The sequence below is a fragment of the Gossypium hirsutum genome, chromosome A05, assembly GCF_007990345.1.
Source record: "Gossypium hirsutum isolate 1008001.06 chromosome A05, Gossypium_hirsutum_v2.1, whole genome shotgun sequence".
Lineage (NCBI taxonomy): Eukaryota > Viridiplantae > Streptophyta > Magnoliopsida > Malvales > Malvaceae > Gossypium > Gossypium hirsutum.
The window spans coordinates 29187835-29208879 of NC_053428.1; the positions used below are offsets into that span (position 1 = coordinate 29187835).

The following is a 21045-nucleotide window of genomic DNA, read 5'->3' on the forward strand; positions in this document are numbered from 1 at the left end:
AATAATACTTTAAATTTCTCCCCGTTAAAACAAACCCCAATTTTTAGTATTAAAATAAACCCTCATCTTCTTTGCCATTAAGACAAATCTCCATTTTTAGCATTAAAAAACTCAAAATAGGAAAAAAAAGAAAGCCCTATTTTCTTTCCCAAGCCTAATTTGGATTGAACCATGCCGTAATTAAAGATGTTATTTAAGGTCGAACCTACCAGACCGGACAAGTAGCCCCATCTTTGGTACTTCTTATTTACCATATTCAACTTTTATATTCCAATCACCAAGTTTTCTTTTTCACCTCACCTAAAAAATTAAACAAATTTTGAAATAAATCCCTACAAAAAACTATCTAAGGGGTCAAAATTCAGTTCCGGTCCACAGTTGGAGAGGATTCATATAAAGATTTCTAAAGAAATCTAGAGAGCTTTACTGCTTTAGTTTGCCGTTGGCCCCCTTTAGTTTTGAGTATCTACTCACTAAGAGCTACAACTTCTCTCCCCCGATGTCATTATTTCAACTAACTTGCTGCTGATGACTGCCATAGATGGGATATGCCCCATATGCGGCTGCGTACATGCCCGGGTCATGAGGTGGTGGCACAGCATATCCATAACCATCGTAGACTTGTCCTCCATAATAAGCTCCACCCCACTGGTTACCATAATCACCTCTAAACTGCATTCTCCAAAAAAATCGTAGACTAAATATGTGATTTATCATAAGTGATGGGCAGGAAATTATATGCAAAGGTTTTTAGTTTGTTTCGGAAAATGTCATTTGATCAATACTACTTTTTAGTAACAGGCAGCTTTGACAAACTACTGATGGAGAAAAAAGGGAGTGTGGAATATGGATAGAAAAAGAGACCTGTTTATTTGCCGGGCTGCGACCCCAGGAAAGTCGCACCGTTTGCTTGCCAATTACCATCCCGTTCAACTTTTGCAATGCCTCCTCAGCATTATTCCTGTTGAGTAACAAATTATATCTTAAAAATAGCAGTCTATTATAGGCAAAGGCCGAAATAGAGCCATAGATTTACCTGTTGGCATATTGTACAAACCCACATCCTTTTCCAACAGGTATTTTAACAGAGACTATTTCACCATACTGAGAGAAAGGTTGGCGGAGATCTCCCTCAGTGACGTTTGGGTCAAGCCCTCCAACAAATATCTAAAATAAATAAGATTAGCCAAGGAGCACAAATGGTGATGCTCCTAGAAGTTAAAAGCCAAAAAAGAGGGGAAAAACTCACGGTTGTGTTTGAAGAATCTCCATCAGATTGAGTTGAGTTACCATTTGATGCATACCCACCTTCCATGAACAAAAGAAAGAAAAAGTGTCTGGTAAAATCCTCAAAACTTTAAACCGTAACAAGTAACTTTGCCCGGACGGTTTAAAAAATAGATGGTGCAAGAATGAACAATAGCAACCAGAAATTAATTCTGTGTAGGGCGGCAGATATAAAACCCGGTAAATAAGCATCTGGGTTTGGCAATTGACCATGGCACTGAAGTTCATTCACAGTGCCGGTCATGCAATGCTACATTTGCCAAAGCCCGTTTTAAGTTTCATGAAAGAAAAAGGGAGCAAGAAGGTTAATTTTAAGACTCATCCTTTATATAAGGTGAGGTAAAAGGATGTTACAATTTTTAAAAAAAAATGATAAAAATTTTTATAATAAAATTTTGAGGCAACCAATTAAATTCTTACGCTATGAAATAAAATCCTTTAGTGATGTCAATTTCAAAACCCCAATTACTATTCTAGAAATTCAGTCATGGCCACTAAAAAAGGAAGCTAACAACTTACGTGATATGATAATAAAATTTCTACCGTGCATGAGTACTAACTCTCTAATTGTATATTACCAAAAAAAATAAAAAACCCCAGACGACTAGCATTTATTGTCCAACAAAGGTACCATTTAATACCAAGATGTTCTTATTATAACCGAAGAAACGGCAATTAACCAACAAAAAGAGAGGAGGCATAGACAATTATGAAATGTCACCTAAGAACATTTGCTTTTTGATAGATCCGAAGGAACATAAATTCTCCATAAAACTTGAAGAAATTAGAAGTACCAATGCTTGTGAACTTTAAAAAGAAATGCAAGGTAAATAATCAAATACCTTGCAAAGAATATTGTTGCTGATACCCTGAGGATTTCCTCGGAGTCGCGGCACCAATGCGCATCGGCCTGCTTGAACAATATGCACCATTCATTTCATTCATGGCTTGTGACCTTTCAGTCTCATCCCCAAACCTCACAAAACCATAACCTTTTGATCGACCAGTATTAGCATCAATAACGACTTTTGCAGTTTTAACAGAAGGATATTTACTAGCAAAAGTTTCATGCAATAGGCTATCAGTAACATCAGCACCTAAATCTCCTACAAAAATAGAAAGATCAGGGCCATTTTCTGAGCGTTTCTCTCCCGTGCTTAAAGTTGCCCAGTTCAGACGGAAAGGTTGATCAGTATTAGGCATCAAAACGCTGCTATAACTTTGGAGAACTTTCTCTGCTGTTGCATGCGAAAAGAATTCCACAAATCCATATCCTTCTGATAGACCAGTCTGCTTATTGCGAATGACCTTAATGGATGCAATCTGCTCAAACAAATTCCAAATTATAAATTAAGTTAGGCAGGCAATCAACCTTACTCAAATTTCTTTCTTTAAGATTCTTCCTTTTCTTTCTTCCTTAAGTACCATTGTCATACTTGGAATGAATTTATGCAAAGTTACTGTCACTACCAACCTTACATTCTAACTTGAATTTAACCTCAACATTCATACAAATACAGAATCCTGTAAAAGCAATGCCTTCTCTTAACAGATTTTTTTATATTCCAGACTATATCTTCAGACAGGGTAGAAGTTAATTAATGTTTCTTTTTGCTATATTCAAATGGGGAATCGATGTCAGATAGTTCACCAGTTGTACTCATGTAAATTCATGGAATTTGATTAGGGTTAAGCATGCAAGAATAGAGCAAATTAATACCGACGCTGATGTACAGATACAATTTTTTCTGTTATAACAGTAATTGTGAAGGTTAGCATTTAAAGAAGTATTTTCATACATTAAATTATGACGATCATATTGATTGTCAATGGAGAGGCACGTAAAGAAGTATTAAAGAAGATTCAATCACATTAATCTATAATCCGTACTAACGATATCAACAGCAGAAAACCGTGAAATATGACAATGTAACTGTTGCGAAAACAGGAGAATATAAATCAGAGCAAATTAGGCAATTAAAAAGAAGCATCTAAATGTGTCAATGAGATTTTGTTCAACCTCGCCAGTGGAAGCGAAACAGCTATGAAGATAGTTCTCGTCCATCCAATGATACAAATCACCAACCCAAACGGTTTTGTTCTCACCGCTACCTCCGCCGGAACCTTGCTGCGCGTGGCCATTGAGATGAAGGTGGTGATAAGGCATGTAGTGCTGAGGTGGGAGTGGCGGCGCCACGAAGTGCTGCGGTTGCATCATTTGATGCTGCATTACCATAGCGGCAGCCGGATACTGCATTGCCACCCACTGCGGCTGCGATCGTGGAGGTTGTTGCTGCCGTTGGTTCTGTTCCTGCGACGGTTGCGAATCCAAGCCACTATTTTGCTGCATCCTTATCCTTTTTATTAATAAAAACCGCTAGCACTTATTATCTTAGGAAAATAATATAAATTTAAAAAGATTTGAATGTTTAGTTGAATTGAATCTGAGTTTTAATTTCTTTCTTTCTTTTCCTTTATTCGTTTAGGAAACAAAATAAAATAAAATAAAATAAAAGTTGAATCCGAGTGTTTCCAGGAAACAGAAAATAGAAGAGAAAGAAAATGCGGCTAGGGTATAAGCAGAGGATTTAACCCAAACGTAGTTGTGGTTTTGGCCGTTAGATTAGATAGGTGATAGTTTGATATCAGCTGTTGACTTTGAGGGGATGATACGTGATACGGGTTTAAGCCCACTCTCTCACCCTCAATCCGCCGCCAGCAACATGCATTACTTACAGAACCAAAATTATTTTAATAATTTTTTTCCATAAAAGGATAGTAGTTTGTATCCAATTAAAACTTTATCCTTTCCCATCCTCTTATCTTTCTTCCATCACCTAATTAATACCTATATTCATTGAATTTGGAATTATAGAGCAATTAATTTAAAGTTTTTAAAAAGGGATAGAGATGATCTGAAATGACAGTTTTAGAATATCTCTTCTCATTAGAAAGAATTCTATAAACTAATGATATTATCTCTTTCTAATAGTTTAATATCACATCAATAATTTCATCTTAATTTTAAAATTTTCATTTAAATTTAATTTTTATCAAAGTGAAAATATTAAAATTTAAAATAAAAATACTTATATAATATTAAATTATTAAAAATATACAAATAATATAACGTTACTATTTCATACCATCATTCTGGCTATCACTGTAGCTCATAAGTTATGCGTCATGACCAATAATAGTTGGAGGTCATGAGGTTTTGGTTATCTAAAAAAGGTGACTTGAAAGGGTGTAGGCAATTAAAGAAGACAAGACAGCTCCAAACTTTGTAATATTTAGATGTACTCTATTGATGCTATTACCCTAAATAGAAAGATCAAACTTTATATTATATGTAAATAAGAACATAATAGTAGCATTAGTCATTTTAATAATGCATTAATGGAGACAAAGATGCAATTTTCGTGTACTTAATACTACTTTCTCATCTCATCAAACAATATCATAGGATAGAAGATAGCCTATGAGATTGATTAAAAAGGCTACAAATGATGATATAAGACATTATTTCAAACAGTGGATATTATAAGATAACAGTACGTTCTTAAAATGAAAATAATATAATATTTCGTATGATAAATCTAGTTATTCTAGTGACCAGCGCCGGGACTGTGACCGGGAGTCGTGGAACGGAAAGCGTCGGTGCGATAGGCAGCTTTTTGGACATTGTTGACAGTGGCGGATCCATCTGGTAAAACGTCACCCTTGACGTTCACATTTAGACTGGAATGGTGATGTGTTTTATGGTCGGCTTTCAAAACCCGGGCTTCCTTGGAAAATGTGATCCCGTAAGCAAACAAAAGGACGGCGAGAATGGCAGCGGGTACAATGAGGTTGGTTTTGGCCATTTGAGCGGCTGAAAGAGGAAAAGTTATAGGTATGAGTGATGATGATGATGAGGAGATGGGTTTAAGCGTTTGTTTTGGCTGGGAATTTATAGAGTTTTAATTAGCAGTGGAGTGGAGTGGAGTGGGAATGCCCGTCCTGGCTGGTTTGCAGACTGATGAGTCTTTTTGGTTATTATGATGGATTGAAAGGACAAGTTCAGTATAATCCCATAGTGTTTAATTGTTGACATCTATGTGTGGTGTTGTACTGCTGCCTGCTTCCTGCATGTCTTGATTCCATCCAGTGTCAACTATTGTTCCCCGTTCTTTCTCTAGATTTGAATTGTTAGACAGCATATTCATGCTTGTTGCTGGTGGGCGGAAACTTGCACGTATTTGCTTCCTAGGTCTCGCTTCTCAGGTATTGATGTTACGGTTGCGGATTGTCCAGAAATTAATACAACAAATTCAAAATCTATTGAACTAAAATTTAAAGGAAATTTTCCTTTTTTGGTAAATTGTAAATAGGAAGAAGGCGGAGCCTTAGAACATCAGTTTACAGCAAACGACCATAATCTTTGAATATCAGCCTTGGAATTACTGTTAACGTCATGTTTCACGTGCTTGGATAACAAAGTAATTTTATTTGGAGTAAGAGTTATTAAGCACTAAAACCTTTGAAAGTGAGATAAAAGCTGTCACTTCAACAAAAGATTCGTTGTTTCCAAAATTTGTAGATTTAACATATCAATTACTTGCAGGTATGAATTTCTTTTCTGTAGTGACTGAGGAATGGCCATAAACAGAAACATAGAAGAAACTAACATGTAACAACAAGTAATCATAATTGTTTTCAAAGGAACATAAAGTGGAAAATCCAAGTGTCTTCCAATTTTCCTTGTCTCTCGTGATTTCTCTGCCATCCTTAAGATTTTCAAACCATCACTGCATACCTTCTTTGACTTCACCAGCCCCAGCCCCAGCCACAGCCCCAGCCTCTGCACACTTTTCTTTTTTCTTTTACATAAAATACCGGTATAGCATATTGGATATATATTCTTACATGAGTATCAGGTAATATGGATGCTGGCTCCACAGTAGATGGTTGAAATACAATGTTTATATTTCTAGTGGTCAATGATTTTTTTATGTTCTTTTTGTTATTTGTTGTTGAATGTTTTGAGGATGAGCATTTTGAAGCGTGACAAGGTAGAAGAAGCAAATTGCCAGCAATGGGTGGGTTATTATGATAACGGAAATCAAAGTAGGATTTTGTGGGGCTTCTACTGCAGACCGGAAAATCTTTATCTCCCTTCAAATGGACACATTTCTCGGCCCCATAACCGGCCTCCGACTAGGCCTTGTGCCTATTCCATAGGGGGTGAGAACAACTTGTATCATCTGACTACCACTACTCAAGAAGACCCTCTTTTTTTCCATCATAATCAATCTAAATCTTCCTGCATCAACTTCATTTTTCTGGAACACCTCATCATCCTCATCCCTGTTCTTGGATTGGATTCAATCATCCTTGTGAAATTTTGATGCAAAAGAGGATGTATTTTAAAGGAACAGAGTACAGCAGCAGAGTAGACATTCTTGTTAGTCTCATGTTAAGGACTCAAAAAACTATATCTACAAATATTTGACAAAGCTATTGATCTAACTGAAAGCGTAAAACAAATTCTTCTTTGATCTTCATCTAGATGATCAGAACACAACATAAATTCTTAATAAAATTTCTCAACAAAAGGGTAATCTGCATTGTCATACAATAATCCGAAAAATTTCGTTGTATGTGTCGGACATGGAAACTTAACAAACAACAAACATAATGAATAAAGTGTCCTATCTTGGTCTATTCCCACTTTGCTATATCTCTTCTAAAATTTCAAAATAGTACATAAAGTGTCACATTTTAATCAAAACCTGCATACTCTTACACCCACTAGGATAAAATTCATGGTTTCTTGCATGCTACATTAAAAACCAAACACCCAAGAACATGAAAGATCGCCACTGTCCCACCGTCAAACTTGCTGTTTATTTTCACACACCTTCAGTGGAAACACCAATCGCCACCATTTTCATGTTTTGGAAACAAAGGCTGCTTCCTTTGCTTAGTGCCCCCAAGTAAGAATGTCACCACTAGAGGACATTAATGTCAATGAATGCACGACAGTGGCGCCGATATTCCATTAGTTGGCTGTCCCGACAATCCCGACAAGTAGGTGAATGCATTGCCTGGTGAACAGCAAGAAAACACAAACATATTAGCTGAGACCATGAGGAGCTTTGGAAATGTAAGCTAAAGTTCAAGCAAAGAGGAATGTTGGTTTATTTCCAGGATATATCAACATATTTGATGTCACCTTCTAATATCAATGGCATGCAGTGCAAAAGGAGGTCGGTAGAGGAGAACAAGTGGAAAAGGTTATCGGCTTACAAATATACAGTGCATTGATGGGAAACCAATCCTGTTTATAAGATTATCAAACGAACTATCTGCCCCAAAAACTTGAATGACTTTGCTGCTTCTTTCAGGCATTTATTTCGATCATCCCGAGACCAATGCTGCACAGTATAAGCCAGAAATAAGTATGAAGAAATACCTAGAAAAAAGAAACAGATTATTCTTCCAGTACATAGCAATCTCAATCATCAACCTCGCCAAGCATGTTGAGATTCTTGCGGACATCTTTCAATGATTCTTGCACATCCCCCTCCCATTTATAGAACTCTAGTTCCGTTCCTTCAAGAAGCTGATCAGAAACCTAAAGACAATTAAAAATTAGGAAAAAAATGATTGGTTTGGTCTCAGAGAATCTAAATCCGGCAAAAAGAACATTATTTTAAGCTCCTGCATGTTCCTTTTTTGCCTTCACTTCGTAGAGAGAGGCTGTTAGCCTTCATAATTCTCTTTCAGATTAGAGTTTCTTGGAGGACACAATATAAAAGCACATACAAAGAACTCATCTAAGTTCCTAAATATCAAAATAAGAACATTACAAAAGTTTATAGGCTCAAATCCAGAAACACTTTCAATGCTACCACCTCAAGCAATGATAGTAAACACTACTAAACATCATGAGTACCGCATACTGGTATATGTACAATTTTTTCTACGCTTTTCCATGTATATGGACGGTCCTTGGAGACTCAAATCTTCATACTCGTTTTGAAATTTGTCATACAAAGGTGTCAAGCACAAATACTTCAAGAGAAATGAAGAGTCAGAAGGCAATGACCCTCTGCGTACCTTCCTTGCAATCACTTGACCACCAGCTATGTGTGAAAAATAAATATTGTAGAAATGAGACAAGAAAAGTGGGGCACTTTTCTCGGCTAATTCCTCCAAATAATTGACATACGAAACTCCTGGATTGCTAGGTTCTGGAACTACAAGACCTCGTTGGCTGAACCATTCTAGATCTTTAGAAAGCCCTGCTGATCTTTCCAGTCCAGTTTTCCTGAAGTAGGCATCTGCAGCAAATTTCGATGTTAAATTCTCTAGTAATTCGGCAAGCAAGAGTTAAAATTGTGTGACCAACATGCAAGTCAGCAATATAATCAATTATATCCACCATGGATTCACTGAACACAAGATGCTAATTCTACATCTACGAATTCAAAACAAGACAAGAAGATATCAATTGAACTCATGCAAGTAGCAGAAATAAGAAAGCAAAGGGCCACCCCTGTTTATGCAAAGGCTCAAATTTCACTCTAACAAAGCTACTCAAAATCCACAATCAGTAGGCACAGCCACAAAGTTCAATATTATTCTAATTTGACACACATCAAAATGTAAAAGGTACTTCCCAGAAAATGGGGAAAAAGAAAGAGAAAAAACAAAGCCAAAAGCACCCATTTTTTTTGTAAAGTAATTTGCTTGGAGAAAAAAGAAAACTCACAAGCGACATCATCGGATTCATCAACGATGCGCTCAATAGTGTTGAAGACGAATTTGCTATCAACCAAGTACTTAAGAAATCCTTCCATAGTGGGACTCCAAGTCTCTGCTTCTCCATCACCACCATTTTCACCGCTTTTCAAATTTTCAGAATCTTCTTCTTTCTCTTGATCGCTTGGGGTATTTTCAGTGTCGGTTTCAGAGTCAGAAACAGTATCGGAACTGACCTTTTTACCTTTAATATTACGAAGTCTCATAGCAACGAATCTCATCTCTTCAGTAATGCCCTCATTCTCTCCAGGGTACTGTTTCCTATACCGTTTCCTCTTCTTCTTCACCGGAAGCCCTGCCATATTGTTGTTATTACCATTAGTGGTGGAAGAAATGGTGGAAGAGTTAGAGCAGCGTAAGATGGTAGGTGGTTTGTTGAGGGTAAGGTATTGTGTTTGGAAGCTGAAGAAAGGGAATGAAACTTGAGAACGACTGAACGATGTAGTTGGATGAAAGAGAGGCGATTTGAAAGCCGAATCCATCGAAAGGTGTTGGCAGAAACAAGACAATCGCATCATCGCCTGGGATGAGAGAAGAGATCAAGAGATGAGGTTTTTAGATGTTATTGGGCTCTGTTGTTGGGTAGCCATTTTCAATAACAAGCTCCTAAATGGACCGTTTTCCTTGATGTCTAAACATCAGCCAAAAAGCCCAACTAACAAAACACATGTTGTCAGAGCCTGAAAATTAATGGGTTAATATGCGAATTTATCACTATATTGATATTAGTCACCATCGTTATGATACTAGAGATAAATTTATCATTATATTTTAATTCTATAATAAATTTTGTGGCATTACTCGTACGGTGAGCATATTTAATATACTGACAACCTATTTTTTTTTATTTCACAAGTAATCTTAAAAAATTAACATGTGTCTTTATTTAAAATATTTATTTTTTAATATTTGACTATATTTCTACAGGACATTTGTTAATCCCTAACTTTACTTGTAGAGTCTAAAAACTCTACTAATAATATACCAAATATTTTTTTTAACTTTTATTTTATTGAATTTTACCACTAAAATTATTTTTTTATTAAAATTCGTTATTCAAATTTAATTTAAATTTAAAAATAATTTGAAGATAAATTTTAATAAAATAAATTTTATATTTTTCTTGAATATTTAACAATAATATGTTAATTAATATAACATTAAGGGTTCGTTTGTTTACATGTAAAAGATTTTACGAAAAATATTTTCTGCATTTTCTTGTGTTTGTTTCACAAAAAATAGTTTGGTCAATGGAAAATGACTTACAGGTCAAGGTAAAATAAGCTCTTTTTTTGTAAAATGATTTACCATTTTGAAAAGCGTAAGTCATTTTCCGGAAAAGAGCTCATCTATAGATAATTTTATTTTTATATAAAAATTAACTTAAATCAAACTTAATATTATTATATTGATAATAAATTTTATTTTTATTTTTAAAAATATTTAAAATATTATATTTTTCAATATTATTAAACATATATATTTAATTATTTATATTTATTCATATAATAAATTGTTAATATAATAAATATAATTTATTATTTTAATAAATTATTTAATATTTCAATTTTATTTTAATAATAAATTTTAAAAACAATAATTTTAAATAATATTATTCACATATTATTGAAAATATTCAATATTAATATTTTAATAATAAATATTTATTACAATTATAAATATATTAATAATAAATGTTTTGTAGTATAAAGTTTAAAATATGGCATAAGTCTATTTACATTTCACAGATTTGTAATTTAGTCTTTGTACTTTTATTTTCAAGAATTTAGTCCATTTACTATTCAAATTTGAAAATCAAGTTCAATTGTTGACATTGTTAAATTTTCTTGTCAATTTTGTTGATGTCACATTTTTAAATAAAAAATACTCACTTAGTAGTTATGTAATTAAAAAATGACGTTGTAATGAATCTGAATTTAACATAATATTTTTAATATATGCAAAAAAAATGTAAAATATAAAATTTTAGATAAAAAAATTCAATTAAACAATGAAAAAATAAGAAAATATCAAATGTATGTTTGTTTAATTGAAAACAACTTTTATGAAATACTTTTAAGAAATCTACCAAACAACAGAAAATATTTTACACAAATTCCTTCAAACACCAGAAAATATTAGCTTTTCCAGAAAAGTAAATTATTTTCCAGAAATCATTTTCCGGAATTCATTTTTAGTGAAACAAACAAAGCCTAAAATTAAGTAAAAATGGTTATTTTACAAAAAAATGATTTTTTTTCTTTTACGATATATGTAATTTTATTTTTCAAGTTTTTATTTCATTAAATAGAAATTTTAATTTTTCTAATATTTATAAATTAAATTATTATTAATTAATAAAATAAAAATATTTGAAATAATTTTTATTATTAAATTATGCTTTTAAATTATCAAAAATAATATTGCGCAGTAAAATTTAATTAAAAAAAACTAATTTAGTGGCAAAATTTTAATAAAATTCAATCATATAAGAGTTGAACATAAATTTCTTCATATTTTCAAAACATAATGGCAAATATTAATATAAAAAATATATAGTGACAAATTTCAATATTCATTATAGTATGATTACAAATATGCTTTAATAATATAACAACACTTGGCGTATTGGTTGAAACTTCTTTGTTAATGCCTCAAGGTTTCTAAATTCAAACAGTGTTAGTATATTTTAGATATAATGATAAATTTAACTCTTAACATTTATATATTTTATCAAATTGGCCGTTATTTTTTTAATCATATTTGGTTGTCAATCTTTTATAAAGAGTTAAAATTAAACATAAACTTTTTAAAAAGAGTAAAATTGTTTTTTTATAGAAATATTAACTAAAATGTTAAAATTTTAAATATGACAACTTACATGATAATCCAAAGGTACTTCATGCTATTTTTATTTAAATTTTTAATTTTTTATATATTTTTTAATTATTTATTGATGTGACATATAAGACAAATAGTATCTTGTCAGCAAAAAGTACATATGGACTGCCAAATAGGTTGCCACGTCAACATTGTAACACCTCTAACCCATATTCGTCAACGAATTAGGGTTACGAGGCATTACCGATCATATCACAGTTCATACTAATATGCATTACATTTTAGTTATATCAACAACTTCGTTAATAGAATATTAACCTAATTTATTTTTATAAAAATCTTGCACACGTATAAGTTGTACCACATATGAAACTAACTTCCATATTATATTTGTCATTCATTCATGCAACATTACCATGTTGATAAATGCGAATTTCATATCTCATACATTAATATAATTTATATGCATCCATTCGAAAATATGTAAATTTAAATAAAGGTATCTAAACATATTCGAATTAAGCTTTATAGCAAGTCATGTTTACAGTAATAAACCACCAACATATAAAAGATGTAACATGTTCATCGAGCTCAAGTACATTACAACATTTTAACTTAAACCATTTTCAGACATAAATAATAACTCCTGCAAGCTCATAGTGAAACCATTTGAACACTTATTACATAATTTAACAAGCAATCACATATGCAACTTAATACAATATAACATGACCGAACATGCTATTAATGCATATATATACATAATGCGCAACTTACCCTAAAATAAAGATCACACTTAGCATTAATTACATACCCAAACAATCAACCAAAATAATCATGAAACACATGCAATACTTACCACTTAACAACCGAACCAATCAAGCTAGTATACATTCATCCATCACTTTAATTATATCACTTTTCATATTTCCATCATGAACGAACTAATATACCAAATACATATTATGCTATTATTCTTTCATAGCCGAATCTTATTACCTAAAACCCCTTACATGTCCAAAGCTTCCATTATCAATTTACAAACATTTTAACAAGAACATATAAGACCAAAATTTAAACATAATATGCAAGCCATTTTCAAAGCATAAAACGCCTATCACGAACATCATCCATTCATAGTACTTAACACTTTAACTAAAATGAATTCAAACCACAACCAAGCATAACCGAATTCAAACATAGAAATTAAGCCATTTTCGCATGGCTCAAATTATATATAAACCAAAATACAACATTTCAAAAGTATGTTCCAGCCTATACATGCCATAATTCGAGTTCAACTATTAAGTATCAAAACAGTGGATAGTGTGATGAACTTTGCTGACGATCCTCAAGCTTGTAATTTGAATCCAAAATCCATAAAATAGAGTAAACATGAACACATAGAGTAAGCTATCATAGCTTAATTAGTCATAAGCAAATAAACAACTCAAAGATATAGTCTACTCATTTTAACTAACTGATTTACATTACCATACCATGCTTAATCTCAAACTAACAAATTCTATAAATAATACATTTTCATTGACAATTTCTCACCTTGGTTGAATGTTCACATAGTCAATTTAACATATTATTAATCAACTTCCAAATAATCATAATATAACCTAGTCCACATATACTCAAATATATATAACTCATGTATCAAATTATAGCTACATATACATATATTAATTAGGTGGCCGAATATACCTAAACATATATGCACATATTAAGAATTATTTCAATGATGCACAAGTTACTCATTCTCAAAGCTGAATATACATACCACATACACATATATTTTCATTTGCATCGTACATGATCTGTAACAAATAAACAAGTTACTTACTTACCTTATCCTAAGTAGGTAACAAGTTAATTCATACCTGGCCATTTATTTCGTTTTACACATTCGAATGCCACTTAGCTTTTCCCAATGAACCATTCAGAATTGGATAGGACAATCAGATAGTCACACATATCATACAATGCCAATGTCCTAGATGTGGTCTTACATGTTGTCACATATCGATGCCACTGTCCCAGACAAGGTCTTACTCGCACACATATATTGGAATCCTATGTCATGACATATGTATCCTAACTATTCCTAAGGTTCATACGGGGCTTTCGGATGTCATAATTCGGTCGAAACAAATGCATAAACATGGTTACCATGCTTATACACATTTGGCAATAGCATATATAAATTCATATATTTCATTTCAGCATATATACTTTGCATTTAATTAAAATTAAGTACTTTTATTTGCTTATAAACTTACCTCGGACAATGTAAAATGAAACAGGACAGCTAGTCGACAACTTTCATTTTTCCCCGATCCAAATCTGATTTCTTTGGTTCTTGATCTAAAAATATTCAAATTAAGCTTGTTCAAACATATTTTCATTCAATTTAGTCCAAAACACGTAAATAGGTAAATTACCATTTTACCCCTGACATTTACACTTTTTGCAATTTAGTCCCTATTGCATAAAACACAAAATATGCAAAATTTCACTATACCCATGTTAGGCCGAATCTTACCCATGTTCATACAAATCCATATATTTCATTTATTTTACATTTTAGTCCCTTAAGTTATTATTTTTGCAATTTAGTCCTAATTACTCAAAATCATCAAAAATTCCAATACAAAACATGTTAACCCAAAACATATTTTTCATATTTCATCATCAAACAATAAAAATCACAAGCTTTCAACAATGGAATAACTCAAAATATTCACCAAAATAAAAAGTTCAAGCATAGGTTTACTAGTACTCAAAACAACGATCTAAAAAACGTAGAAATTATCAAAAACCGAGCTAAACACCTACCTTGATTGAGCTTAGAAATGGCTGAACCCTAGAACTCTTTTCCTTTCTTTCTTTTTTAGTTTCGAAAATGGTGAAAAATAATATGAACACTAATATTTTATGATATATTTTATATTATAATAGTTTATATTATTAGTTTACTAAATTAACCTTAATAAACTTATAACAAAACTATATAATATAAGCCTAATGCCGTCCATTCAATATGTCAATAGGCTATTTTCAACTTAAAGGCTTCCATTTATAAAGCCAATAGCAATTCGGCCCCTTATACATTAAACTACCAAATTTTCATTTTACGCAATTAAGTCCTTTTATTTAATCGAACACTCAAATGATAAAATTAAAGCACGAAAATTTCACACATACAAATTCATACATAATAAACACAAAAAATAATTTTTAAATATTTTTCTGACTCAGATTCGTGGTCCCGAAACCACCGTTCTGACTAGTGTCTAAATCGGGTTATTATAACTCTCTCCCCTTAGGGATTTTTGTCCTCGAAAATCTTACCGGTGAATAGGTTTGGATAACCTTCTTTCATTGTATCCTCTGGCTCCCATGTTGCTTCCTTAAATCCGTGTTTATGCCACAATACTTTAACCAACAGAACTTTCTTATTTCGTAACTCTTTAATCTCACAAGCCAAAATACGAATCAGTTCTTCCTCATATGTCATATCAGACCTAATCTCAATATCAGACGGACTAATCACATGTGAGGGATCTGATCGATATCTTCGAAACATTGAAACATGGAATACATTATGGATCTTTTCTAACTCAGGTGACAACAACAGTCTATAAGCAACCGGCCCGATACGCTCTATAACCTCATACAGCCCAATAAATCTCAGAATCAATTTGCCTTTACGACCGAATCTGAGTATTTTCTTCCACGATGATACTTTCAAAAAGACTTTATCTCCAATCTAAAACTCTATATCTTTTCGTTTCAAGTCCACATACGATTTCTGTCGATCTGATGCTTCTTTCAGACTTTCACGGATCACTTTTACTTTCTGTTCGGTCTATCTGATCAAATCGCCCCCGTGTATCTTATTTTCACTGAGCTTAGTCCAAAATAATAGTGTACGAAATTTACGATCATACAAAGCCTCATACCGTGCCATTTTGATACTCGATTGAAAGCTATTATTGTATGCAAATTCAATCAGGGGTAAGTATCGTTCCTACGTACCATCGAACTCGAGAATACAACATCTCAACATATCCTCAAGTATCTGAATGATTCGTTCAGACTGACCATCTGTTTGCGGATGGAAAGTTGTGTTGAAATCTAATTTCATACCTAGTGCATCTTGCAGTTTCTTCCAGAACCGCGATGTAAACCTTGGATCTCTATTCCAAACAATAGAAATAGGCACACCATGAAATCTCACAATTTGAGAAACGTACAATTCAACTAGCTTATCAAGCAGGTAGTCTGTACGTATCGGAACAAAATGAGTCGATTTAGTCAATCTATCCACAATAACCTAGATTGCATCTTTCTTGCTCGGTGTCAACGGTAAACTGGATACAAAATCCATCGTGACTCTGTCCCATTTCAACTCGGGTATCATAATTGGCTGAAGCAATCCAGAAGGTACCTAATGTTCGGCTTTTACTTGCAGACAGACTAAACATTTCAGAACAAAGTCAGAAATGTCTCGTTTCATACCACGCCACCAGTAAAGCTATTTCAGATCATTGTACATCTTTGTACTACCTGGGTGAATAGATAACCGACTGCTGTGAGCTTTATTCAAAATTATCTGAATCAACTCTGAATTTCTCGAGACACATTTTTGGTTTCTGAATCTCAAACAACCATCAGTATCAACTCGAAATTCTGAATCAGCATCTGAATCACATTGAGTTCGTTTTGCTAACAAATCATCATCAACTTTTTGAGCGTCACAAATTTGTTGAACAAATAACGGTCTTGCTTTTAATTCAGCTATTATCGAACCATAATTAGACATAGCCATATGCGAATTCATTACACGCAAAGCAAATAGTGATTTTCGACTTAGAGCATCAGCAACAACATTAGCCTTCCTTGGACGGTAGTCAATTACAAGCTCGTAGTCTTTTAGCAATTCTAACCATCGACGTTTTCTTAAATTCAAATCTTTCTGAGTCATCAAGTATTTTAGGCTTTTGTGATCACAATAAACATGACATTTTTCGCCGAACAAATAGTGACGCCATATCTTCAATGCAAATACAATAGCTGTCAGTTCTAAGTCTTGTGTTGGATAGTTCTTCTTATGTGGCTTTAACTGTCTCGAGGCATAAGCTGATACGAGATCAAAGGCCCGACAAATGCGTTCCAAACTAAATGGGACCATCCAGGAGTTTGTTAGTAAGGCCTTAGATGCGTACACAAAAGAAAGGGAAAATCAAGATTTCAAATATTGGGAATCTTGGTCCAAGACACCAAATCTTGCAGCCAAAGCGCATTGGATCTCCATTACGAGCATCAACGATTCAATTTCGGTAGGAGATGGATCACAAGCCCAAATTCTTGAGGGCAAAGCCCAATAAGAAGATTCCAAGCCCAATCAAGAAATCTACCCATACTTAGTTGAAAATCAGGCCAAATTGTCAAAGTGGCCCAAGTTGTAAAGTTTTATTTTTATTTATTTATTTATTTATTTTACTTAGTTTAAATTTTTATATTCAGTCCAAGAGTCCCAAATAAAAGACCCTTGGCCGAATTTCCATATTAAAATAATTAGGAGTTTTTTTTTAGTTTTAGTTTTAGTGTTCTAATTAAATTAGGAAAACATTTGAAAGGCCTATTTATATGGCTTGGCCAGCCACCCTACATTACATTACAATTACATTGAAAATTTCAGATTTGATTTGAGTGAAATTCTCTTTGAGTTCTTCAAGGATTTTCTCTTGAGTTTTCTTTAGAAGTTGTTTTAACAATCTTTTTGATTGTGGGAGCTATCTTCAACCTTCTTCTTGCCATTGATATTCTTTGGAGGGGAGATTAGAGCCGTTTGAAGGGAGTTGTGAGATCTTTCGGGATTTCAAGGCTTCTTAGGACTTATCTTTTAATTTCTTACTGTCAATTCTTTCTTTATTTCTGCTTGTGCCGAATCTTTATCTAATTTATTTTCTGTTCTTATTGTGTTTTCAGCCTTTTTCTATCTTAAGGAATTAGCCCAAAAATCCCCAATTTCTAGGGTTCTTGCCGATTCATCCATACTCTTTTTGGGAGAAATTAGATTGCCGAAATTTGGGGAAAACTATCTGGGTGTTCAATTGGGCAGAATCGCAATCTCTTCTAGGGTTTCAAGATTCCTTATTAACACTTATTTCTATTCTCTATTTGATTCTTTACTGTTTTGGGGATTTTATTTCAGATCTGAAAATTCAAAAATCTAATCTTTTAATTTTCTGTTTCGTTTCAGATCTAATTGTTTAGGGTTTTCGTAGGAGTTTCTCGTGACTTGGCAACTCGATCTTGGTCCGCGCGCAATCCTCTATCATAAGCTATAACTTTGCCTTCCTACATCAAAACACAACCCAAACCATTTAAAGATGCATCACTATAGATAACAAATTCATTACTCAATTCTGGCTGAACCAGTATTGGAGCTTGGTGAAAAGGGCTTTCAATTGATCAAAACTTTTCTGGCACTTTTCTGACCAATCAAACTTAACATCTTTCTGTAATAGCTTCGTCATCGAGGCTGCAATCATAGAGAAACCTTTCATGAACCGCCTATAATAACCAGCAAGTCCCAGATAAATTCAGACTTCAAAAATATTCCTCGAAGGTTTTCAATCAAGTATAGCTGAAATTTTACTCGGATCAACCCGAATACCCGATACTGATACAACATGGCCTAGAAAACTGACTTCACACAACCAGAACTCACATTTATTGAACTTTGCATACAACTGTTTATCTCACAAAGTCTGTAACAGAAGTCTCAAAAGTTCGGCATGTTCTGTTTCATCACGGGAGTAGATCAAAATGTCATCTATGAACACAACCACAAATCTATCCAGATATTGTTTGAAGATCCGATTCATCAAATCCATGAAAACAATAGGTGCATTAGTAAGTCCGAAAGGCATAACCAAAAACTCATAGTGTCCGTACCTCGTTCGGAAAGTAGTCTTTGACACATCGGAGTTTTTAACTCGCAACTGATAGTAGCCCGATCTCAAATCTATCTTTGAAAACACTGTAGCCCCTTTCAGTTGATCAAACAGATTGTCAATCCTTGGCAATGGATACTTATTCTTTATAGTCACCTTATTGAGCTGCCTATAATCGATGCACATTCTCATAGTTCCGTTTTTCTTTTTCACAAATAACAAATGTGCACCCCAGGGGGAGAAACTCGGTCTCACGAAACCTTTATCTTTCAACTCTTGCAACTGAGCTTTTAATTCTTTTAATTCAGTAGGTGCTATTTTATACGGAGCTATCGATATCGGAGTTATCCCCGGCACTAATTCAATACCAAACTCTACCTCCCGAATAGGTGGCAAACTTAGCAATTCTTTAGGAAACACATCCGGATACTCGCACACAACAAGTACTGATTCAATGTTTCTTTCGGCCACTTTTCTATCAAGAACATAGGAAAAATAAGCTTCACAACCTTTCTTCACATATTTCTGAGCTAACATTGAAGATATCACTGCTGGCAAACCATTCAGATCATTAGATTCAATCTGAATAATCTCATCATTCTGGCACCGTAAATCAATAGTTTTTCTCTTGCAGTTTACAACAGCATCATGCAAGGTTAACCAGTCCATACCCAGAATTATGTCGAACTCATCAAATGACAACAACATCAAATCAGCCAGAAAGCACAGATCTCAAATCAACAAAGAACAATTCTTACACACTTTATCAACCATAACACACTGGCCCAAGGGGTTTGACACTCTAATCACAAACTCAGTAGACTCAATAGGCAGAGTCTTACTAAATACTAAAGTCTCATGCACATAAAAATAAGTCAAACCAAGATCAATCAATGTAATTACATTAGTATCATAGAGAGTGAATATACCAGTAATAACATCTGGGGATGAAGCCTCCTCACGTGCACGAATAGTATAGGCTCTGGCAGGTGCACGAGCCTCAGATCTAACTGCCATATCTTTAGTCCCTCTCTAACTGCTACTCACATTACCTGTGTTTTTGGGTGGTCTACCTCAAGCTACAGTATTACCCGATCTCGTATTCTGTACTGGATTTTCTTCACTTAATTTTAGGCATTGACGAATATAATGATCCATCGATCCACATTTAAAACAGGCCCGATCATACAATCTACAATTGTCGGGATGTCATTTACAGTAATATTTACACTCAAGTTGATTTGATCTGACATTACCCACACTAGCTACTGAGATAGCTCTCGAGCTCACAGGTGGTTTATTCTGATCCCGTCGAGAATAACTCGAAGTAGCTTTAGAACGGCTAAAATTATCTCATAACTTCTTTAGTGCCGGCTGAAGCGGCTTACTGAATGATCTCTTACGTGAATCTCTAGCTTCAAAATCAGCTTTTCTCTTCTCTTTCCTGAGGTATTCAGCTTTGCAGGCTCGCTCAACCAGTACTACGAACTTTTTTTATCTTAAGTATGCCAACTAGCAATTTAATGTCTTTATTCAGCCCATCTTCAAATCTTTTACACATTATAGCTTCGGTCGAAACACACTCTTGGGTATACCGACTCAGTCTCACGAATTTCCGCTCATACTCTGTCACGGTCATCTGACCCTGTTTCAATTCCATAAATTCTTTACGCTTATGGTCGATAAATCTCTGGCTGATATATTTCTTACGAAACTCAGTCTGAAAGAACTCCCAAGTCACCCTCTCTCTCGGAACCACCAATACTAGTGTATTCCACCAATGATATGCAGTGTCTCGAAGCAAATATATGGCAGATTTCAGACATTCATCCGGAGTACAAAATAGTTTATCGAACAAACGGATAGTATTATCAAGCCAGAATTCAGCTCGCTCAGCATCATCATCATCGGTAGCTTTGAACTCTTCGGCCTCATATTTTCTGATTTTATCAACAGGTGGCTTTTGTAATCTCAACGAGTCACTTACTTGAGGTATAACAGGTATCGAAGATGGATTAGTCAGGGGTGAGGGTTGTTGTGCAGCCGGGTTAGTCCGGATATACTGAGTAAACCAGTCATTCATCATTTGGTAAAAGGCTTATCTAACCTCTCCCTCCTGGTTACTCGAAATCAG

The 21045-nt window shown here is 33.9% G+C and overlaps 3 protein-coding genes across 6 annotated transcripts; all 3 read right to left on the reverse strand.

Moving 5' to 3' along the window:
* Positions 1–192: 192 nt before the first annotated feature.
* LOC107957552 (polyadenylate-binding protein RBP47C) lies at positions 193–4056 on the reverse strand. Its single transcript, XM_016893086.2, has 6 exons — positions 3308–4056; positions 2130–2610; positions 1250–1308; positions 1037–1167; positions 865–961; positions 193–672 (listed from the first exon to the last, which is right to left on the reverse strand). Exons 1-6 carry the CDS (start codon positions 3635–3637, stop codon positions 511–513), a joined length of 1260 nt encoding a protein of 419 aa, XP_016748575.1. The 5' UTR covers positions 3638–4056; the 3' UTR covers positions 193–510.
* Positions 4057–4895: 839 nt separating this feature from the next.
* LOC121228902 (precursor of CEP8) lies at positions 4896–5153 on the reverse strand. The gene has a single exon (XM_041111918.1). It carries the CDS (start codon positions 5151–5153, stop codon positions 4896–4898), a length of 258 nt encoding a protein of 85 aa, XP_040967852.1.
* A 1686-nt stretch (positions 5154–6839) lies between these two features.
* On the reverse strand, positions 6840–9676 carry LOC107957551 (probable inactive heme oxygenase 2, chloroplastic). Of its 4 annotated transcripts, none has more exons than XR_005926448.1 (5): positions 9047–9636; positions 8392–8615; positions 7799–7894; positions 7505–7706; positions 6840–7376 (listed from the first exon to the last, which is right to left on the reverse strand). XR_005926448.1 is itself a non-coding variant. In XM_016893083.2 (5 exons), exons 1-4 carry the CDS (start codon positions 9612–9614, stop codon positions 7614–7616), a joined length of 993 nt encoding a protein of 330 aa, XP_016748572.1. In that variant the 5' UTR covers positions 9615–9676; the 3' UTR covers positions 6840–7376; positions 7579–7613. The 4 variants fall into 4 exon arrangements, 2 of the variants coding, with proteins under 2 accessions (XP_016748572.1, XP_016748573.1); XR_001700490.2 differs by having other exon boundaries at positions 7799–7906; XM_016893083.2 differs by having other exon boundaries at positions 7579–7706; positions 7799–7906; positions 9047–9676.
* Between the last annotated feature and the right edge of the window lie 11369 nt (positions 9677–21045).